At 43.4% G+C, this 17,771-nt stretch overlaps 2 protein-coding genes across 6 annotated transcripts; both read right to left on the bottom strand.

Annotated features, from left to right (window-relative positions):
• Positions 1-53: 53 nt before the first annotated feature.
• LOC100842133 (serine/threonine protein phosphatase 2A 57 kDa regulatory subunit B' kappa isoform) lies at positions 54-5,485 on the bottom strand. Of its 5 annotated transcripts, none has more exons than XR_002963377.1 (5): positions 3,984-5,485; positions 3,029-3,373; positions 2,661-2,706; positions 1,424-2,191; positions 54-381 (listed from the first exon to the last, which is right to left on the bottom strand). XR_002963377.1 is itself a non-coding variant. In XM_010233354.3 (4 exons), exons 1-3 carry the CDS (start codon positions 5,079-5,081, stop codon positions 2,680-2,682), a joined length of 1,470 nt encoding a protein of 489 aa, XP_010231656.1. In that variant the 5' UTR covers positions 5,082-5,485; the 3' UTR covers positions 54-381; positions 2,661-2,679. The 5 variants fall into 5 exon arrangements, 2 of the variants coding, with proteins under 2 accessions (XP_010231656.1, XP_024315059.1); XR_002963378.1 differs by having other exon boundaries at positions 2,965-3,373; positions 3,984-5,483; XM_010233354.3 differs by lacking the exon at positions 1,424-2,191.
• A 4,641-nt stretch (positions 5,486-10,126) lies between these two features.
• On the bottom strand, positions 10,127-12,927 carry LOC100841836 (auxin-responsive protein IAA15). The gene is made up of 5 exons (XM_003568766.4): positions 12,569-12,927; positions 12,259-12,470; positions 12,047-12,161; positions 10,668-10,729; positions 10,127-10,556 (listed from the first exon to the last, which is right to left on the bottom strand). The coding sequence occupies exons 1-5, from the start codon at positions 12,757-12,759 to the stop codon at positions 10,537-10,539; spliced, it is 600 nt and encodes a 199-aa protein (XP_003568814.1). The 5' UTR covers positions 12,760-12,927; the 3' UTR covers positions 10,127-10,536.
• Between the last annotated feature and the right edge of the window lie 4,844 nt (positions 12,928-17,771).

Below are 17,771 nucleotides of genomic sequence, written 5' to 3'. Positions count from 1 at the left end.
CTACTCCCTTCGTTCCATAAAATGACTAGTTCAAATCCGTGTCAATCTTTATGTAACGGATGAAGTAATAAAAGATGTATTTTACCGTCGTAAAAGATCCGAGTGCTTATGTTATGTACATATACAGTGCATTTCAGTGTCCAAGGCAAACACACCAACAAATACATGACAACAGAGACTTAAAGACAGTTCTTATTCAAACAAGGAGCAATGCTTTCTCGCTGGCATGGAAAAGTATCCTGCAGGGCTGCGATGAACTTCCCAGACCGCCAGACGCAGCCGATGTTTTGCATCGAGCTAAATTAGCCGCAGCAACAGAGGGTCTCCACGCAGCACTCGCAGGTCTCGTAGCAGCAGAAGCAGCAACACAATGTAAACAGGCTGCAAATAACAAGCTACCAATGTGAGATCCAATCCGCAGGTTTTGAACTAGAAACAAACTACGTCAGACATCCAGACCGATTCGTAAACTGCATTCAGTTGTACTGCATAAATTCCTAAAGAGATATCTGAAAACCACTTGCATTTTTGAGTAATCTCAAACTGATTCGACGATATAATTAGATTCTCAGTGTTCCTCGAGTGTGAAAGAGAAGGTCCAGGGAGAGTTACATGAAGATGACAGGTAACTACTAACTGCCACTTGCTCATAAGATGTCATTCTCCATATGATCAAATAAGGCAAAGGTAGCACACTGCTGGGTCACTTGTTTGGTGGATGTCCCTTTCAGGAATAAAGGCAAAATATCACTTGCTACCTCCCGGAATTGCAATTTCTCACCAAACAGGGGTCTTAACGATGATAGATGAGGGGAACCTTTTGTTCTTAATGTTCACATAAAGTACTAGGAATTAACTTTGTCAAAAGAAAGTTTTGCAAAAGAGGAACCAAAGTATCGCACCTAATTGGGGGGGCAAAAGGAAAATAGTTTGAGCAATTGCTGTAACTATCATCCCTTTAAAAAATAAAGCTTTCTGTCTGAATCCTAGAAGGCTAAAACCACAGGAAGAAAGAAAAAATCCAGACATAACTTATTTAGCCTTCTTCGTGTATATGTTAGAATGGTCCTGTGAGACATAGATCTTATGTAAGTTACTCCAAAGAAGGTAGCAACAACTGGTTAAATACATATACTTCTTCTATAAAGAACCCTGAATTCATATCAACTGTGTTTATCCATAATCGAACCAGCTAGATAAAACACTATCATGAAATTTGCTCTATTCTAGAAAAGAAAATATGAAACTTGCGTCAGGTGGCCTTCTACACCTCAAGACGGAGTTTCAGAATTCAGAGAGATTTCTCATCTATGCATAGCAAAACATGTCGATAATGAAATTCACTACTCACTAGAAAATATGTCATATGTAGGAGAGTAACAAGAGTTATCCAGAAATACAACATAACCCTCATAAAGGTTACCATGCATATAAGCAGCCTTTATCCTCGTGGCGCTTCTGAACATGATCGTAGTAGGACATGTCCTGCGCACTCGGAGGGTTGTACATGTTGATCTATCTCCCTGGGCAAGTATCTCAGTACACCAAAGATATGGAAAATGACGAACAGAACAAAGCTGGAAGTTATATGGAGAGGACAGTAGCTATCTGTTTGGGTGTGAGGCCTTCTTTTATAGAGCTTCAACTCAAGCTTGCCATGTGTCAGGTCCAACTTTTACGCACCAGTGGTCTATGGAAACAAAAAGGACTTACCGGGGCATAGATAAGTGTGGCAGTTGGTGTGTTATTTGTCAGTGTAATAATGATGGCATGATTTTGTTCGATAAATAATTGAGATAACACAATTATATTCCATAAGTATCTATGGAAAACAGCGGCATCGAAAATCTCTTTGTTTTACCACTTTATGTATATTCAGATCCTTGGTGTACTCAGGTCAATGTAGTTAGTATTAAGTACCCTACTAACAATGAAGCTTATCATACCAAACTCCGTAACAGTATCTTTTTTGTGGATAACTAGTCAGGTCATCAGAATAGCATGGGACCAAATCCATAGTGATGTCATGAATCAGATCCTTTTCTTATGAGTATCCATCTGACTGAAAATGTGCACTGAGCTTGTAGCTGGATGGAATTGATTTAACATTGAATATTTAGGTGAAATGAGGTCCCTCTTGCATTCATTGGTTGCACCAGGGACCATACTTGATTTTCTCAACAAAGTACATCTGTCATTATTCATGAATGCCAACATCAGTTGATTCATGACCACAATTAGGCGTGAAACTCGTGCTAACAATGAAGGAGAAGAGAGGTATTTAAGAAAAGAGATTCATGGCATATAGTTTGTGAATAACCAGATTTTGTGCCCATCGCAGAATAGCTTAGCATTGATTGATAATATCAACCCCAGTGGTTAAACAATAAGGGAAAAAAATCATTTGTAGAAGAAACAAACACAAGCACACATACAGTCCTAAATAAGGCCGAGATTTTGATATTTGTCATGTCAAAGGCCAATCATTCTTAATTATGCAGTGCCGCTCTTGTAAAAAATAGGCAAGACAACACCACAAACATCCAGCTATGCATAGTGTTTGAAGTTTTAAGTTTGCAATGCTTTTCAGCTTGTGAATACTGAATAGGCACGGACAGTGTAGTTGATTTATCAGATCATGAAAAGCACCATGTACTTACCTCATTATATGCTCATCCATCAAATCTGGAGAATAGAGCCATCAATCTGGACAAATAAAAAAAAATACTGAGATCCAACTGACACCAGCTGCAGCAAAAATAAATAAATCCCAATCTCCCATATCCTCAGCTGTTTCACTGAACATATTGACTAGAATTGGACATTATCTTGTCAAGGAAGGAAATTACCATCACCTGGGAGTACAACATGAAAGAATGAAGGTTCGTCCTCAAACTAGAAACTATTAATTACAGACTTTTGAACAAGGGGCTTATAAAGTTAACAAAACACCCTGAAAAGCACCTATAAATGGAGTGGAATGAAGTACGCTTGAACACATATCACATCATGTCATAGTGGGAGCTACCAGAGCAGATGTAGGAAGAACAGCAAAGTTGATGTCTCCAGTTACTGGATGGTATACAGCATTCCTCTCGAGGTGCTCCCATATAAGCCTTCTCCGCTCCTCGGATGCTGCTTGCTTCTCTTCCTCCTCTTGCAAATTTATCTCACAAGCCAACAGCAATTTCTGATCCATGTCGAAGAACATTTTCCTGACATTCATTGTGACGTTCAGAACCGATTGGTTCCAGTGCAAACGAGCATTTCTTTCCAGAGCTGGATATATAATTGGCAAGATAACTTGGTGGTTTTGAGAGATCAAATCAAACAGGTGTTCGTTGTTCCAGAGGTATAAGGCCCTTTCAGCAACCTGTTAACAAGGAAGAATATATTCTTGAGTTTCTAGGCTAACCAATAGTGTGCAAATTTTAGAATAAAGGATGTGACAACTGACAAATAATACCAGATTTATCCATTCATCATTTGCCACACTGTTGCATGGCACATATAAGTGTTTAGGTTCTTTTTTTTTTGCGGGAAAAGAAGTCTTTAGGTTCTGTAAAGCTTTATTTAGGCATATAAACAATCTCCAATGAACAGAAAAGGGGAAAGAAAATAATGCATTTCAGTTCGTGTGATTGATTAACATTTGCCTCTGTAACCACTTTGCAGCTACATCAATTTCTAGTATTCCATTTAAAAGAAACAAATGAACATGTGAAGGATCTCCAAAGGGAATACTGGGAACAAACTATAATTTGAAAATAATATCTTGGCAGTAAGTGTGCTGCTGCTTTTGAAACGCAGATACGGCACAAAAATGGAATGGGTCAAGAGATTCTGGATTCAAATAACTTCCTGAACTAAAAGAGTGTGTTGACAACCAACAATGAGAGCTATGAGCTAATAAAGAAACTTATGAAAACAGCGAGAATTGGCCATTAGACTATTAACATTGAAATAATTGGAGCAAATTTTACCTGAAAATGAGAGCTGTTCAGGCAGTGTGCAACCCTTCGAAACAATGGAACCATGCACTTCTGGAACTCGGGCATTTCTGTCAATTCCAGAACCTCCTCCAACTCCCCCAAGAACATCATCTCCTTCTGACTGTTCGTCACTGGCCAATACTTCAAGAGGCCTCGGATCACAGTCCCGGAGAGCTTCGGTTCCTTGTCAATAAACTGAGTAATGCAGTATGTTAACTGCGGCAGATACATTCCCACTGTCTTTGGTTTATGAAGAGGAATCAACGCCTTCCACAAAAACAACTTATGCTCCTCCTTCAGTGGCTTCGCAAACCCACTGATCACGCTCCCAAACACCTCCAGGAGCTCCGCAATCCCATTGTGACGATCGGTCTCGGACACAAACCTATAGAAGATATTGCTCACAGCCTTGCGGATGAATGGCCGATTGCCCATGAATTTTCCATATATCCTATGCAAGACTGTCTTCAAGCAATCCCTTTCTCTAGGATCATCAGAATCTAACAAATCAAGAAGCCTAGAGATGAACGAATTGTCCATGTACTTCCGAGCCACCTTCACATCAACAACCGGAGACGTGACGAACCGGAGGAGCAGCTCGTACACGACCTGTAGGTGGTACCATGAGGGGTCAAAGAACGGATCGTCCTCGTCAGCCTCCGTTGTTCCCACGCCGCCCGGCCGGACCTTGGGCGGGAAGACCCTGAATAGGTTGATGGCAAACATACGCACGCAGGCCGAGACCATCGCCTCCGTGAGGGGCTCCTCGGCCGCGCCGAGACAGTCGACGAGTGACAGCAGCACATGCCGCTTCCTCTCCCTCTCCGGAGAGTCCCTGCCCCGGTCGGTGGAGAAGTCGAACAACACGCAGCAGACGTTCAGCTTCTGGAGGAACACGTCCTCCCTGGTCTCCCCCTCCGCTCCGGCGACACCCGCGAGTGGAGGGGACGCCCTCATCGAGTCCCATTGGACCCCGTTCGCCCCGTAGGACGTCGGGGGCTTTGCCGGCGGCGAGCCCCAGCCCCCGGCCCCGACACCGCCGGATTTCGGCGACTTCCCCGAGAGCTTGCCAAGGAACTGCTTCCACATGGCGGCAGCAAACACCCCGTCGCACCGACCCCCTCGCGTCAGGCGTCCATTTCAAGGAGCTAAGGACGGACCGGGGAGAAGTAACCCACCAGCCACCAAGTACACGCAGCGGCAAGGCAAATCTTGCAAGGCAACGAACCGGGTTGGTCGCCGCGACCCGTGCGGCGGTCGGTGCGCCAGTTACAGATCCAGCAATGGTTGCGGGGTTTCAGATCCGGTGGCGGGATGCCGAGGCCGCAGCCATGGATGGGATCTCGCGGTGAGGAAGAGGAAGGGGGCAGAGAGCTCAGAGCTTTTGGCGTTTTAGGCGGATTCGCAGAGGGAGCAGAGCGCGGAGGAGAAGGGGAGCTCCCAAGTTTACAGCTTGTCTGCGGAGAACGAGGGCCACCTGAAGAGGAAGCGGGTGACGGGGTGCATCTTGGCCGTTGGTTTGGGCGGATTACGACCTACCGCCGTACCGGCCATGAAGGTCTTCAGTTTGTTTTCTTTTTCTTTCTTTCTTTCTTTCTTTCTTTCAGGAGTTGAGCCGAGTTTTTATTTGAACGTATTAACGAAACGAGTTTAACGTGTGGCGAGCTACTAATTAAACTCGGTTTATAAAAGCATACATGTCTAACTTTTTTACCGAGTTTAATGTGATAACTCGTTAGTTACACGAATCGAGAAGAGTTTAGGTTTGAACTCATTGAGTTACTGAGTCGAGTCAAACTACCTCCTTATATTGACACAAGTTGGACTGTTGAACCGAGTCAAACCGAGGTGAGTTGTTATCTAGTCCAATTTTCAGGTTGTTGTGATTCCCATTTGTTTGATGTTTTATGTGATCCGGTTAGAGTGGGGTTTTACTCCGGGAATCAACTGAGAAGGTTATCCACGGTTACTTTATGTATCAATTAATATTTGTATTAAAATAATTTGTGACACTAAATTAAATAAAAATATGAAAAACACCCCGTGCAATGCCGAGAGTTATGAAGAGATTTTTTTTTCGCTTTCCTTCGACTCAACAAAATCCTACGTGCCACATGTAACAGAAAGGTGAAATTGCATCATCATAGATGCCTTAGTTTAAGCACACAAAAATGCATTATATGAAGAGAGGTTTCCTTGTAGGCCCAAGGTATTGTAATACTGTTTGAATGGCATAAGAATTTCAAAATGAAAAACTATATTGCTAGAACTCCCATGTTTCAGTTCAGGGGATGTATGTCGCATGAAAAATGCATATCTGCTCAATCCTTTACACAATGACATGTAGAGACATGTATGAGTCGTTGCGATGAACAAAACATATGATAGAGAAGACTGTGACAACGTGGAGCCTATTCGCATATTTAAAAGGCTATCTCTTATTTTTCCTATTCTAGCAGACAAAAAATCATAGGAATGGCATATGGTCGATTACGTGGTTTGACCATTTCCAAAAGGCTACATTTTGTGTGATCCAATTAGTGTGTCTCATCTATCATATGATCCTAATAAATTTTAGCATGGTACCAAAAGTACATCAAAGACGGTCTGATTTATGGGTGGGGTGTCTGAACTTTCTTGTCGCGCTAGTTTGGCAAGAACGTTGCATAGAGATGGAACCATTCCTAATCCTAAATATGTACTCCATTCGTCAGCATGAGCCAATAGTTCTCTTTAGATTTAAGTAAACAACGGTTGTTTACTTATGCATCCACGATTTGTTTAACTTGCTTAGTTCAAAATATAAAATGGTTTTAATAGTGTCACACATCCTGCATGGACAGTCCAAAACACTCGGAAGTGTTTGATAATTTCTTAGGTCACAACAAGGCAAGGAGGTAATATCCGTTCAGTTTCTTTTTCGAGAGGGAGTATTCTATTTGGCATACAGAAAGAAAAAAAAACATGCATGCACCCATGAGGTAAATATTATATTCTTTGGTATATTCTCAAAATTGGATGAAATTAAAATTGTGTATTTTGTTCGCCACTAACTTTTTCACATATGTTTCACATTGGTCTATTAGGGGGAGCTCTTCATTTTTAGAATGGTTTATCATCTGTCTTGCCTGCATTCCAGTGACCTGGTTTTTAGTAGGTATCGTATACTCCCTCCTTTTCTTAAAGCTTGAAGCGTTCGCTGCAAGCACAAAGATCAAGAAACTTCCTAATCTCTCAATCCTGAACAATTTTACACCTGCCTGCTTGAGACCTAAGTTCTCCCTACTTTCGTTAAAGATCTGCGCACTTACCGCTTTGCATTCTCTGCTCTCCTTGTAAAAAGTATACCCATTGTAAAAAAAAAAGGTAGAAAGACCAACACATACATTAAATCGTTGAGTCATAAACCATGTAAGTGGTAGTAGTTTTTAGGTTGTTTTTATTTATTCTTGTAGAAGCAATTTGTTGTGGTAAAATAATTATTTATGTTGGTTGGACCTAAATCCTACGTGGCAAAAACTAAGTCAACATTTTCCTGCCTGAGTCAACATACCCACAAGGTACAATCAAGCTTACATGACACCGGTCAAAGAAAGTCCATAAGTCCTACCTTCATACCATGGTCAAATTGGCAAAAAAGATCTAAACAGGGTAAACTAAAGAAAAGAGAGAGGCTGGAAACAAGAAAACAAGGCATGAGTGGATGGGTTACATGGTCCACCATGGAGAGGGCTAGAGCTTCCTAGGAGCTCCACTCAAGAGGCTCCAAGTTGACTTATTAGTTCGGCTCGGATTTGAAAGAGCATCTTAGGAACTCTAGTCTCAAGGCTTCGTATCGACTTAGTTTGGTCCGGGATCGAGGGAGAGGGATCTAATCCGGAGGGTATCCTAATCTTGTTAGTTGGAAAGACCTGTTCGGTTCAAGTTAGGGGCAGCTCCAAAGAATCTCTCACTAGAAGTGACTCGAGAAGACGCATTCGGTTTGAGCACTTGGCTAACAACCCCCTCAAAACATTTCCTAACATAAGACTAAGCAGGACTCGCAAAGTTGACCAAACCTATTCAAAAAAACAACGACGTGTGAATTTTGCCTAAGTATAAGACAAACTTCACCGTAAAGTCGTCGTATACGCTCTATTTTAAGCATTGTACCGTCAAGCATTGGTACCCCCAAGTATTGGTCAACAACAACAACACAATTAAATTTGCACTTTTTTGAGAAATATAGTACAGACGCAGGCGCAAACTTACACATATTAGAGGAGAGATTATTGCAAAAGTTCCAATTAAAATTCTCAAAAAATATATTGAATTGTTAGGATTATTCGAGTAAAACCCTCGCGTGCCATTTATATTGATACCGATAAAACTGGTAACAATTAAGTGTACTTTACATCCAGTTCTTCGCCAGATCAAATGCGAAGTCGCATCATTTTGGAGGGGCAAAGTGGCAAACCATCATTTCACCGGGTTACCTGAACGATTCCAATTCCCAGAGATGAAAAGTTTTGCCAAAAAAGAACGACAGGCCATCATGAGGCAGACATGGCTATACTAGAGACGTCTTTTCTCAACCAAAACGGAAGAGGGGGAACACCACTGAATTGCAGCTGATCCATCGCTACCGATTTAGAAAGGCCAAGCATAAATAAGTGACACGAAAGGAGAAAAGGAATAGGTCCTGGCCCAACCATCATTTCTGTTTTAGCTGTGCGGCTTTGTTCTGCGTGAAAAAGCCAACATCTTTGGTTTTGAAGCTATGGCTGACGCAGGTACACAGCCTACTTGGAATAACTTTCGTCATGTTTTCTTATAAGCATATATACGGAGTAATATGAAATGGGTGAATTGAGAATTTATCCTTTTTTTCGCCGCTGTCTCATGATTTACCACTTTATTGTGGCCAAAAGTCCAAGAAACATGTAAAGTAAAACGTAGTGATAAATCTTCAAGATGCATCAACACGCTATGCGAGATTTTTGGTTCTTTGGTTGCTTTTGTATTCATGTTGTGGGACCTATGAACTGGTTTGCTTGTTATTTTCACTTGTAATAAAAATAGTTGTGTGCAGAGGCCGTAGAGTTCCCTCTTTTCGAAAAAGAAAACAAAAGTGATAGATCTTAAAAAAACACAACAAAACAAAAGTGGCAGATTCTTAAATGACACAAGAGGGCGTTTCAGATTCCAGATTTTTCCCTTGCAAATAATAACCAGTTTCGAAACATTCAGCTAAGCTGATCAGATGTCATAATATTGTGTTTCAGTCAGAGCGTAGTTTCAGTCTGACCAAAAAAAAGAGCGTAGTTTCAGTCAGAGCGTATTCAGACTTGTTAAGAAAAAGAAGGAAAGGATCAAAGACTTTATTTTTGGCCATTTTACATTCTGTATGGATTAGAGCATGACCAAAAGAACACTTTCTAAATTCTGCATCGCACGACCTTAAGAGATTCTTATCAAAATTGTGAACCATCAAGCCTAAATTCTACAGAAATATGCTTATCGACAAGAAAAGATAGATTTGATCTGTGACTGTTTTTGAAAACTTAATTCTGAAACGAGAAGGTGTGGGGGAAAACTTCCACCACACAGTTTCATAGGGAAAATGTGAGAGTTTAACCAGGTTTGGCTAGTCCCGCAGCATGGGTGCTAGCCAACTGAGCCCAGGAGACATGAAACGAGATGATCCATCATTCATGATTGACAGGGCAGATGAAGCACAGATGGATCTGCCAATAAGCAAATGAAACACCAGGCCAGAAAAAACCTCACCTTGGCTTGGCCTTCACAACAAGCATCCTTCACGCAAAGGCAACCACAACTTACACTCTAAACACTTGCATAGTACAAATCGATGCTACGCGCACTGATTTTAACAACAAATGCGCTCGCTAAGCAAGCATTTCAACAACAAATGCACTCGCTGAGGTAGTGCTTGTTTTCCATTCATAAATACTAGATGGAAAGCTTTCAGTCTCATTGCTTCACAATGGTACTCACAATGTAGAAGATACCTCTCAGTGTCCAAAAGATGAATTCCCAGTTAGACAAACCATTATGGCAGATAGCACGAGCAATATCCACCAAGAGGCAAAAACAAGCTGCACGCAGCAGCAGAAGCAAGAACAGCAAGCAGATTGTAGTACAGAATAATAGCCATGCATTCAAACACACAAAAACGCCACTCAACATAACACGGTATAGGACTCTTGCACCAGGTGCCTCACTTGCATAAAACATAATGCTCCTCAGCTAGCAAACTGCTCAGAAGAACAGGGGGTCTACGTGCCCGGTCTTATTTATCAAGAACAAACTGTAGCTGTAACTTTTGAAGCATAACAACTTCTCCCATATTAGATATAGATACTACTGACTGGTAAAGGAATTACAAGCTACAACACTTTCTGAACACAATGGCATGCTGGAACAAAAGGTGGAAGTCGGCGGCTGTACACATTTCTCTCTTGGACTTATGAAAGACCCTCAGCGCGAGCAAAGACATGTCTTGGTCTCGAGCAGTTCGTAGAAAAGAAGCAACGATGGTGCCTCACCGAGCAGCTCTTGGTGCTGCAGAGGGCAGGGAGAAGTGGAAAGTTAAATTTATACACATGACAATTGAGCGGGAAATAGGTTTAGCTAATCTGAAAAGGACGGTTCAGAGGACTGAGTTCGGCATACCTAGATTGACTGCCTCAGAGCTTTTCATGAGACGAAGACGCTGGCAAGTCTCCACAAACATTCTGCAGGCAAATAATAGGAGATCAGTACCATCTTATGGTCAAAACTGAAAGAATAACAGAACGTAGAAGCTGCTTACAAATCTCTAATGCATTGATATTTATCTAATGAGAGCTTAATTAAACCCCTAGACGTCTTCAGGCCCGCTGCAGGCCTATTCAAACAATAATGTGACAGGATTGCCACTAGAAAGGGGAAATAACATAACCAGTTCACCACAAACAATAAAATGGGTTTTATTAGGGAATAGGGATCGGTGTTAACACAAACGGTTTTGCTATTTCTAAGGCGGCCGAGAAATAATTATTTCTAAGTCGATGCTAACAACCGTCATGAGATTCGTGCAAGATCCATACAAGTACAAAGGATGAGAAAATCTTAATCGGATGGCTATGAGCCTATGATCGTTGACTGAGAAAAAACTATTTCCAAGTCAATTGAGAAATAGACACTCCCTAACTCAAAGGTTTTGAGACAAGAACAAGCAATCAACATAACTCTATCCAACGTAACCATCATAACAAACTTGATTCTTTTATATTTTGGCCCATGGTTATCTAATTGTAGAGAGACAAAAAATACAAAAGTTGTTCAATCTGAGCCAAAAACTTGAGCGGCGGGCAGAAATTTTCTTTTGGAGAAAAGGCTTCAAAGCGGCAGGCACAATTTTCACAATCACCTCATTCATTATGTCTTTGGTGTATTCAGGGAACAAAGTAAATGAGCTGCAGTCCACTAATAGTTTCTTAACAGTACCCCTCTAACTGTGTCAGTTGAATCTTGAATGCACTGACATAGAACTGAATCTATCAGCACCCTCAACTGTCTCAATTTATGTCCTGAATTTTCCAGTTTTCCTGCTAAAACACTTGCAATATCCACTGCTCACACGAAAATACAGGCCAAGTAAGACAATCCTCATGGGTCCCAACTCCCAAGGTAACAGATAATAAAATTGATATAAACCAACACAAACATCTCACAGTAGCAGAAAACAAGAGCAGTCCCATGATTCCTTGGTACCGTGTACGGAAACAACCTAACTCATGCTACAGCAATCAAGCGATCCCAATTCCTTGCATACTAGAACCAGATTAATCATCCATTTAACTCAAATTAACCATTTCTCAAGCAAACATAAACTGAAATTAACAGCATAAGAGCATCAAAACTTCCAGATTTCCAAATCTGACATGCTATAGCAACCAATCCAATAGAGACCCAACCCATGGACCTATTTTTAATCACTATCTATGTGAATTTAAACAGCAGGAAAAGTCGTTGAAGAACAAAAGGCACAGAAGGCACAGAAAACTCACCTCCATGGGACATCTCCGACGAGCATCCAGTCGCCATCCTTGTCCTCGTACGTCGGCACATACTCCGTCCCGCTCACCGTATCCACGAGCTTCATCTCCTGGTTCCCAAGCTTGCCTGAATCCACCATCAAATCGTCAGAAAAGAGAACCAACAGAAACAGCTACACGTATCACACTGGCACAGGCATGGCATGTCGCGGCGGTGTACTCACGGAAGGTTAGGTGGGAGAAGAACTTGTCCTGGAGCGCAGCGAGGAGCTGGTCGTACGAGGTGGAGCTGGTGTATCCCGCGTAGGCAGTGAGGTCCACCTTGCGCAGGTACGGCGCGCCGTCGACGGCCACCTTGACGAACTTGGACGCCGCCGCGGTCGCGAGGGCGTTCTTCCGGTACGACCGCACCGGCGGCCACCCAACCACCCGCGCCCTGCACAGCGAGACCATGTCAGCCAAATCGGGCCAACCAAACCCTCCAAAAACTCTTAGCCAAATTTCTGACCGAGCGAGAGATGCGCGCACGCGTACTTGGGGGAGGGGGGAGAGTCCGAGGCGGCGGCACTCGGGGAGCGGCAGCTCGGGTCGGAGGTGGAGGCGCGCTTGCGGTCGGTGTCGGAGGAGGAAGAGCCGGGGAGGCGGAGGGTGAGGGCGGTGTCCTCGAAGTCGAGGCCAGAGGCGGCGGAGGACTCCGTGGAGCTCCGCTCCGTCTCCACCGACATGGCCGGCGTAGGAGTTAGCGGCGGTGGGTTTGGTTTTTTGTCCTGTTGCTCTCCGGTCACAGACGGCGGCTGCGGCGTCTCTCTCTCTCTCGCGTTGTTTTCTCTGCGAGGTGGGGCGGTGAGAGGAGGAGGAAGAGGAGGGGGTTATAGGTGGGTGCGGTCACCGGTCTACCGGTCGTCGGGGTTTAATTACGCGCCGGCCATTGGCGCCGTGACGTGGAATGGTCCTCGTGACCGTGGGTTTTAGTGGGAAATTCTCGTTTTGCTGCCCCGGCTTTACATCGTATTGCATATAAGTTCCGGACAAATGGGAGTACAATTTGATCTGTCGTGCAATGCTTTCATGTACTACCTCCGCTCAAGAGGAGTATTGTTGAGTATAGCTTTCCAGAAATGTGCAATTAAATTACTTTATCTTTCACAACAGATAAAAAATATGTTTGGTATTTTTTTACTACTCTTCCTCCGTTCTATATCAAGCGCCGAAATATTACATGCATCTAGACGTATTTTAGTATATAAATATATCCATATTAGACAAATTTGAGTCACTTAATATAGAACGGAGGGCGAATTAGATGTCGTGAGAAGTATTTTCAAAATATATAATTTTAATTCACATGTATATATATATATATATAACAATCAAAATTGCTTCACGGAGATTGTGTTTATTCTAAAACTTCATGTATTTTTAAGAGTGATTTTAATGGAATGAGTAATTTTAGTTGTTATTGACATTTAGTCAGTAGTAATGAAAAGAACAAATAGAGTTAATTGTGAAAAGTGAAATTTTTAATTTGGTTCCCATGAGCACATGCTCTTGTTGGAAAAAAAAAATTGCATTGTTGTACAATCACAAAAGATTATACATATCGATGTTCAAATCTTCCACATCAATATAATTTTGTGCAAGAACAATAAATTATGAGTTTCGTGGAAAAAATAAAATTGGTACCAAAAAGTTTGCTTTCAAGAGCACTGAAAATTGTCACTTTTTTTATAGGACTAACTATCTTGGATTCACTAATGGTCGTCTAAACATATAAACACAATTCCAGTGAAACGAGGAGCATCCAAATCACTAGTTTCATCGTTCAAGAATAATCATTTTTTTATTGACATCTATTTGATTCAAATGAATTTCATTGTCTTCTTTCAACTTGTTTGGTACCCATCATTTGGACATGGATTCCTGGAATTCATTTTGGATTCTTGGAACCAACCTATTTAGCTGGCGCAGAATTGTGCACAAGAATTTAGTATAAAATTCCATGGAATCACATTATAACTAAACACAATTTCTCTATGAAAACCATCATTTATCTGGAATTGTCTCTCTTCCCACAAATCCATGTGGCAGAGATACAACTAGAGGTTTCTATTCCTTATGCTTTATTCATCCTGTTACTTGCAATACTCAAACTTAAAAAAATCAATGATTGAAAGTAGAAGTGCGGCTCTCTGAAACAAAAGTATCATCAAACGCACTAGTTTTGTGGTTCCAACCGTTATCAATACTAGATGATGCGGAAATTTTTATTTAACACAAAGAGTAGTCAAAATTGAAAAAATAATGAAATTGTACATTTTTCATTTAGTGGGGATAGCTTGATGGAAGTAACATTCATGCATGTGCCAAAAAAGAGTTTTTCATTAAATAGATGTGAACAAATTAATTATATGATGATGTGGCATGCTTGCATGTTTAAAGAAATCTAGTAGTGTGTTGCTTCTACTTAGATACAGAAGATTTGAACTAACACCGTAATTGAGTGAAACAAATATTACTCCTTCCGTCTCATATTAAATGACTTTAATTTACTCAAATATGAACGTTTTCATGTAAAAAAACTACAGATACATGTAATATGAACGGAGGTAGCAGGTGCGTCCTTCAGTCCACAACCGGCAATGTCTGCAAAGACTAGGTGCACAATGTAAAACTCGCACCCCCCTTGGATTTCTCCAAACGCAATCCCACGGACGGAAAAGAAGGAGAGAAAAAAAAGCGGGTCATGATCGTCCTTCTCCCTCGATCGGTGAGGTGCAGCATTAACGTTCCGTGCCGCTCGTTTTCACGGGTGGGCCCGGCGCTGCCGGTTGGCCACCCTACAGCGCGCCCACCGGTCCACTCGCCCGATCCCGATCCGACGGCACAGGCGTAAACCAGCGGCGAAAGCGTACGGGAATTGGAGAGAGGGGGGGAGGGACAAGGCGTTAAAGGCGGGGCGCGCGTGGATGTGCCGGGCTGTCGGCGACGTGTCCCCCACCCGCCCGGTTTGCCTGAAATTAAATCCCAGCCAAGAATCGCGCCTCCTTTCTTTTGCTTTCGCTTTCCGATTCGGGTGCGTGCCCAAGCGAGGATGGGATTGGACTCGAATCGGCTTCTTTCCCACCCGCACGCTTTGCACGAGAGCGACCCCCCGGGGTTTACCTGAGCCCCGGCCGGATCCGGCTGTCTCGATTTCTTTGGCTCCTTTTTTTCCTTTTTACCCGTTCGGGCCCAGCGCCGCTTTGCTGCCATGTGGGGCTTGTCTGCATGCAATCTTCTCCCGAGGTAATTGCGAAGGCCGATGGCCGACGGACTGCCGACTAACAACGGTACGGAACGCCAAGATGCCAGTAAAATAGTGCCACTCCGTACTAACAAGTAACAACTTAGTTTTGTCGAGGAGGAGCGATGATGCGCACGCATTGACGCATGTCATAGCTACGGAACCATCGAGGTGCATGCACGTACGTGCGTAGAGCCACGGAATGCCCCGACATGGTGCACGCTGTAGCTAGCAACATGCCACGCACACAAAACTGGCCGGCTACCGAAGCGCCTGGATCCAGTGTACCGGGAAAAGCAGCTGTAAAAGTGTCCATCTTGTCCGCTACTAGGCGCCATAGCTTGCGGGTTCACTCGATCGAGCGAGCTGCACAGCCTGTGTAAGTAGCGGACAAGATCGACCGCAGCGGCCGGCTTCCTCCGACAGAAAGCAAAAGCTAGCAAAGCAAACCACTTTGTGTAAGAACGAGCACTGTGAGCAGAAGGAACGACACAAGATCGCAACGCACACAACATTGAGATCGCACGCACGCACGCGCAACGTGTCTCTCTCTCGCGTGGCATCTTCCGCGGAACAGCTCCACCAAATCAAAACACAGGAAAAAGAAGACAGGAATCAACAGGAAATTGGGAGAGAGAGACCGGTAGAGAGTACGGAGTAGGAGTAGCGTCTATCTATCTATCTATCTGAAGCAGGAACGACACGGGTTCCCGATTGCCCTAGCTATAGACACGGCTCGACCTGGGCACATCTCCTTTGGCCTTGGCCTTTTCCCTTGTGCACGGAAGCTGAAGCAAGCACGCCAAACTTGCTTTGCCTATACAGTTACGTGCGTACGACTCCCACTGCTGCTGCTGGATGGAGGGGTCGCATCATGTGAAGATCTCCCGCGTGGGCGGGGGAGCGGGAGAAAATGGGAGGCCGGCCGGCTACAGCTGCCAAGGGTCCTGGCCTGTCTGGTTTAGCCACGGCAAGAATCAAACGCCCACTCCAGGCATCTACAAAGTGTACGTACGTGCACTTCAACCGTTTGTCTGAGGCCCGAAAGCCGGTGTGAAGACGCACTTGGCTAAACTCGGCTGTGGGGAAGTTAATTTAGTCACAAACCAAACTCCCACTCCGTCGTGTCGGCGAACAACTTTGGACCTCGTGGGATTCGCTCTCGCAGACGACTTCACTTCACGCCCAAAGCTCCAGTCAGTGCGATACCTGCACTAGGATACTTTGGGTATACTATATGCCATAGCATTTTCTAAAATGCATAGACAGGTCTCAGATTAATAGACAGATCGCTAAAAGCAAAATGAGCGCTTTCGGCAAAAGGTGAGATGCCAAACAAAGCAGCCGCACAAGTCAGTGTCTCGTTAATTAAAGTCGTATTAGCGTGGAAATATAAATCAACGTGATGAAATGATGAGTTTAGTTTACCTTTTTGTCTTCGGGGTTTCAATGGAACGGACGCGACTTGCAAGATCATAGACCGCGAACACAAGCTTCCGCGGCTGGCGCGAGATTGAGCAGAATTGCATAAAAAATAAGCCAACGTGTCTCCAGCCACCAACGCTGCATCAAGCGTCATGCTACGGTAGTTTGACGACATCCATAAAACGCTTGTTAACATCCACGTGAGAACTTTAGGCGTGGCTATGCACTGCCTAGAGTGTTCCTTTGTAAGGTAGTACTGTGATGTTAAGAATGTTTGTTTTTCTTTTAGAACTAGTTTTTGCATCATTAATTCACGGTTGGGTTTGCTGTCATCATAACAAATCTTGAATTTAAATACTGCCTATTATTGGCAACAATAAGTCACATACTCCCTCCGTCTGGAAATAAATAATTTATCATTAAATTTCACAAAACCACAGTTTTTTGGTCAATCTTTTCACCGAGCTCTCACTTTTGCTAATTTGCCCGGAAAACAACAGTTTTACAGCCAGTCTGTACCAACAACCCCAAAACAACGAGTTTAGGCCTTTTGACAATATTTCTTACAGCTCGGCCCCACCTGTAAGACGACGCGTCGGACAAAGTCCATCCGACCCCGTTATATATTCCACGATATTGGCAACATCTCTCTCCCCCTGTCGGACCCGACCCGCATATATTCCCCTTTCTCTTCTTCTCCTCCGTGCCGCGCCCCAACTCAGCCGCCGCCGAAGTTTCTAGTTCGTCCCAGGAGTGACGGTGTCAGAGTGCCTCGGGCGAACAGTGTGCCCCAACGTGTGGATTCGGTCTTTTTCCAATATCTTCCATTGTTCCACTGCGATTAACTCTGTTTCCCATTGCAGACCTTTCAATTCTTGTTCGTTGCTTCTACTCTGCTAGGATTGGAGCCATAAACCTGTCGATTGTGGCCAGTTTTTCCGTCCCTGAAATCCTAGGCATAAACCACATCCACCACTTCCATTCCATCGGATTGTGCACTAGTTTCCCTCCGATTTCTTCTTAATCGCC

The sequence above is a fragment of the Brachypodium distachyon genome, chromosome 2, assembly GCF_000005505.3.
Source record: "Brachypodium distachyon strain Bd21 chromosome 2, Brachypodium_distachyon_v3.0, whole genome shotgun sequence".
NCBI lineage: Eukaryota > Viridiplantae > Streptophyta > Magnoliopsida > Poales > Poaceae > Brachypodium > Brachypodium distachyon.
The sequence above is the reverse complement of the archived record's forward strand: the minus strand, read 5'-3'. Positions and strand labels throughout refer to the sequence as shown.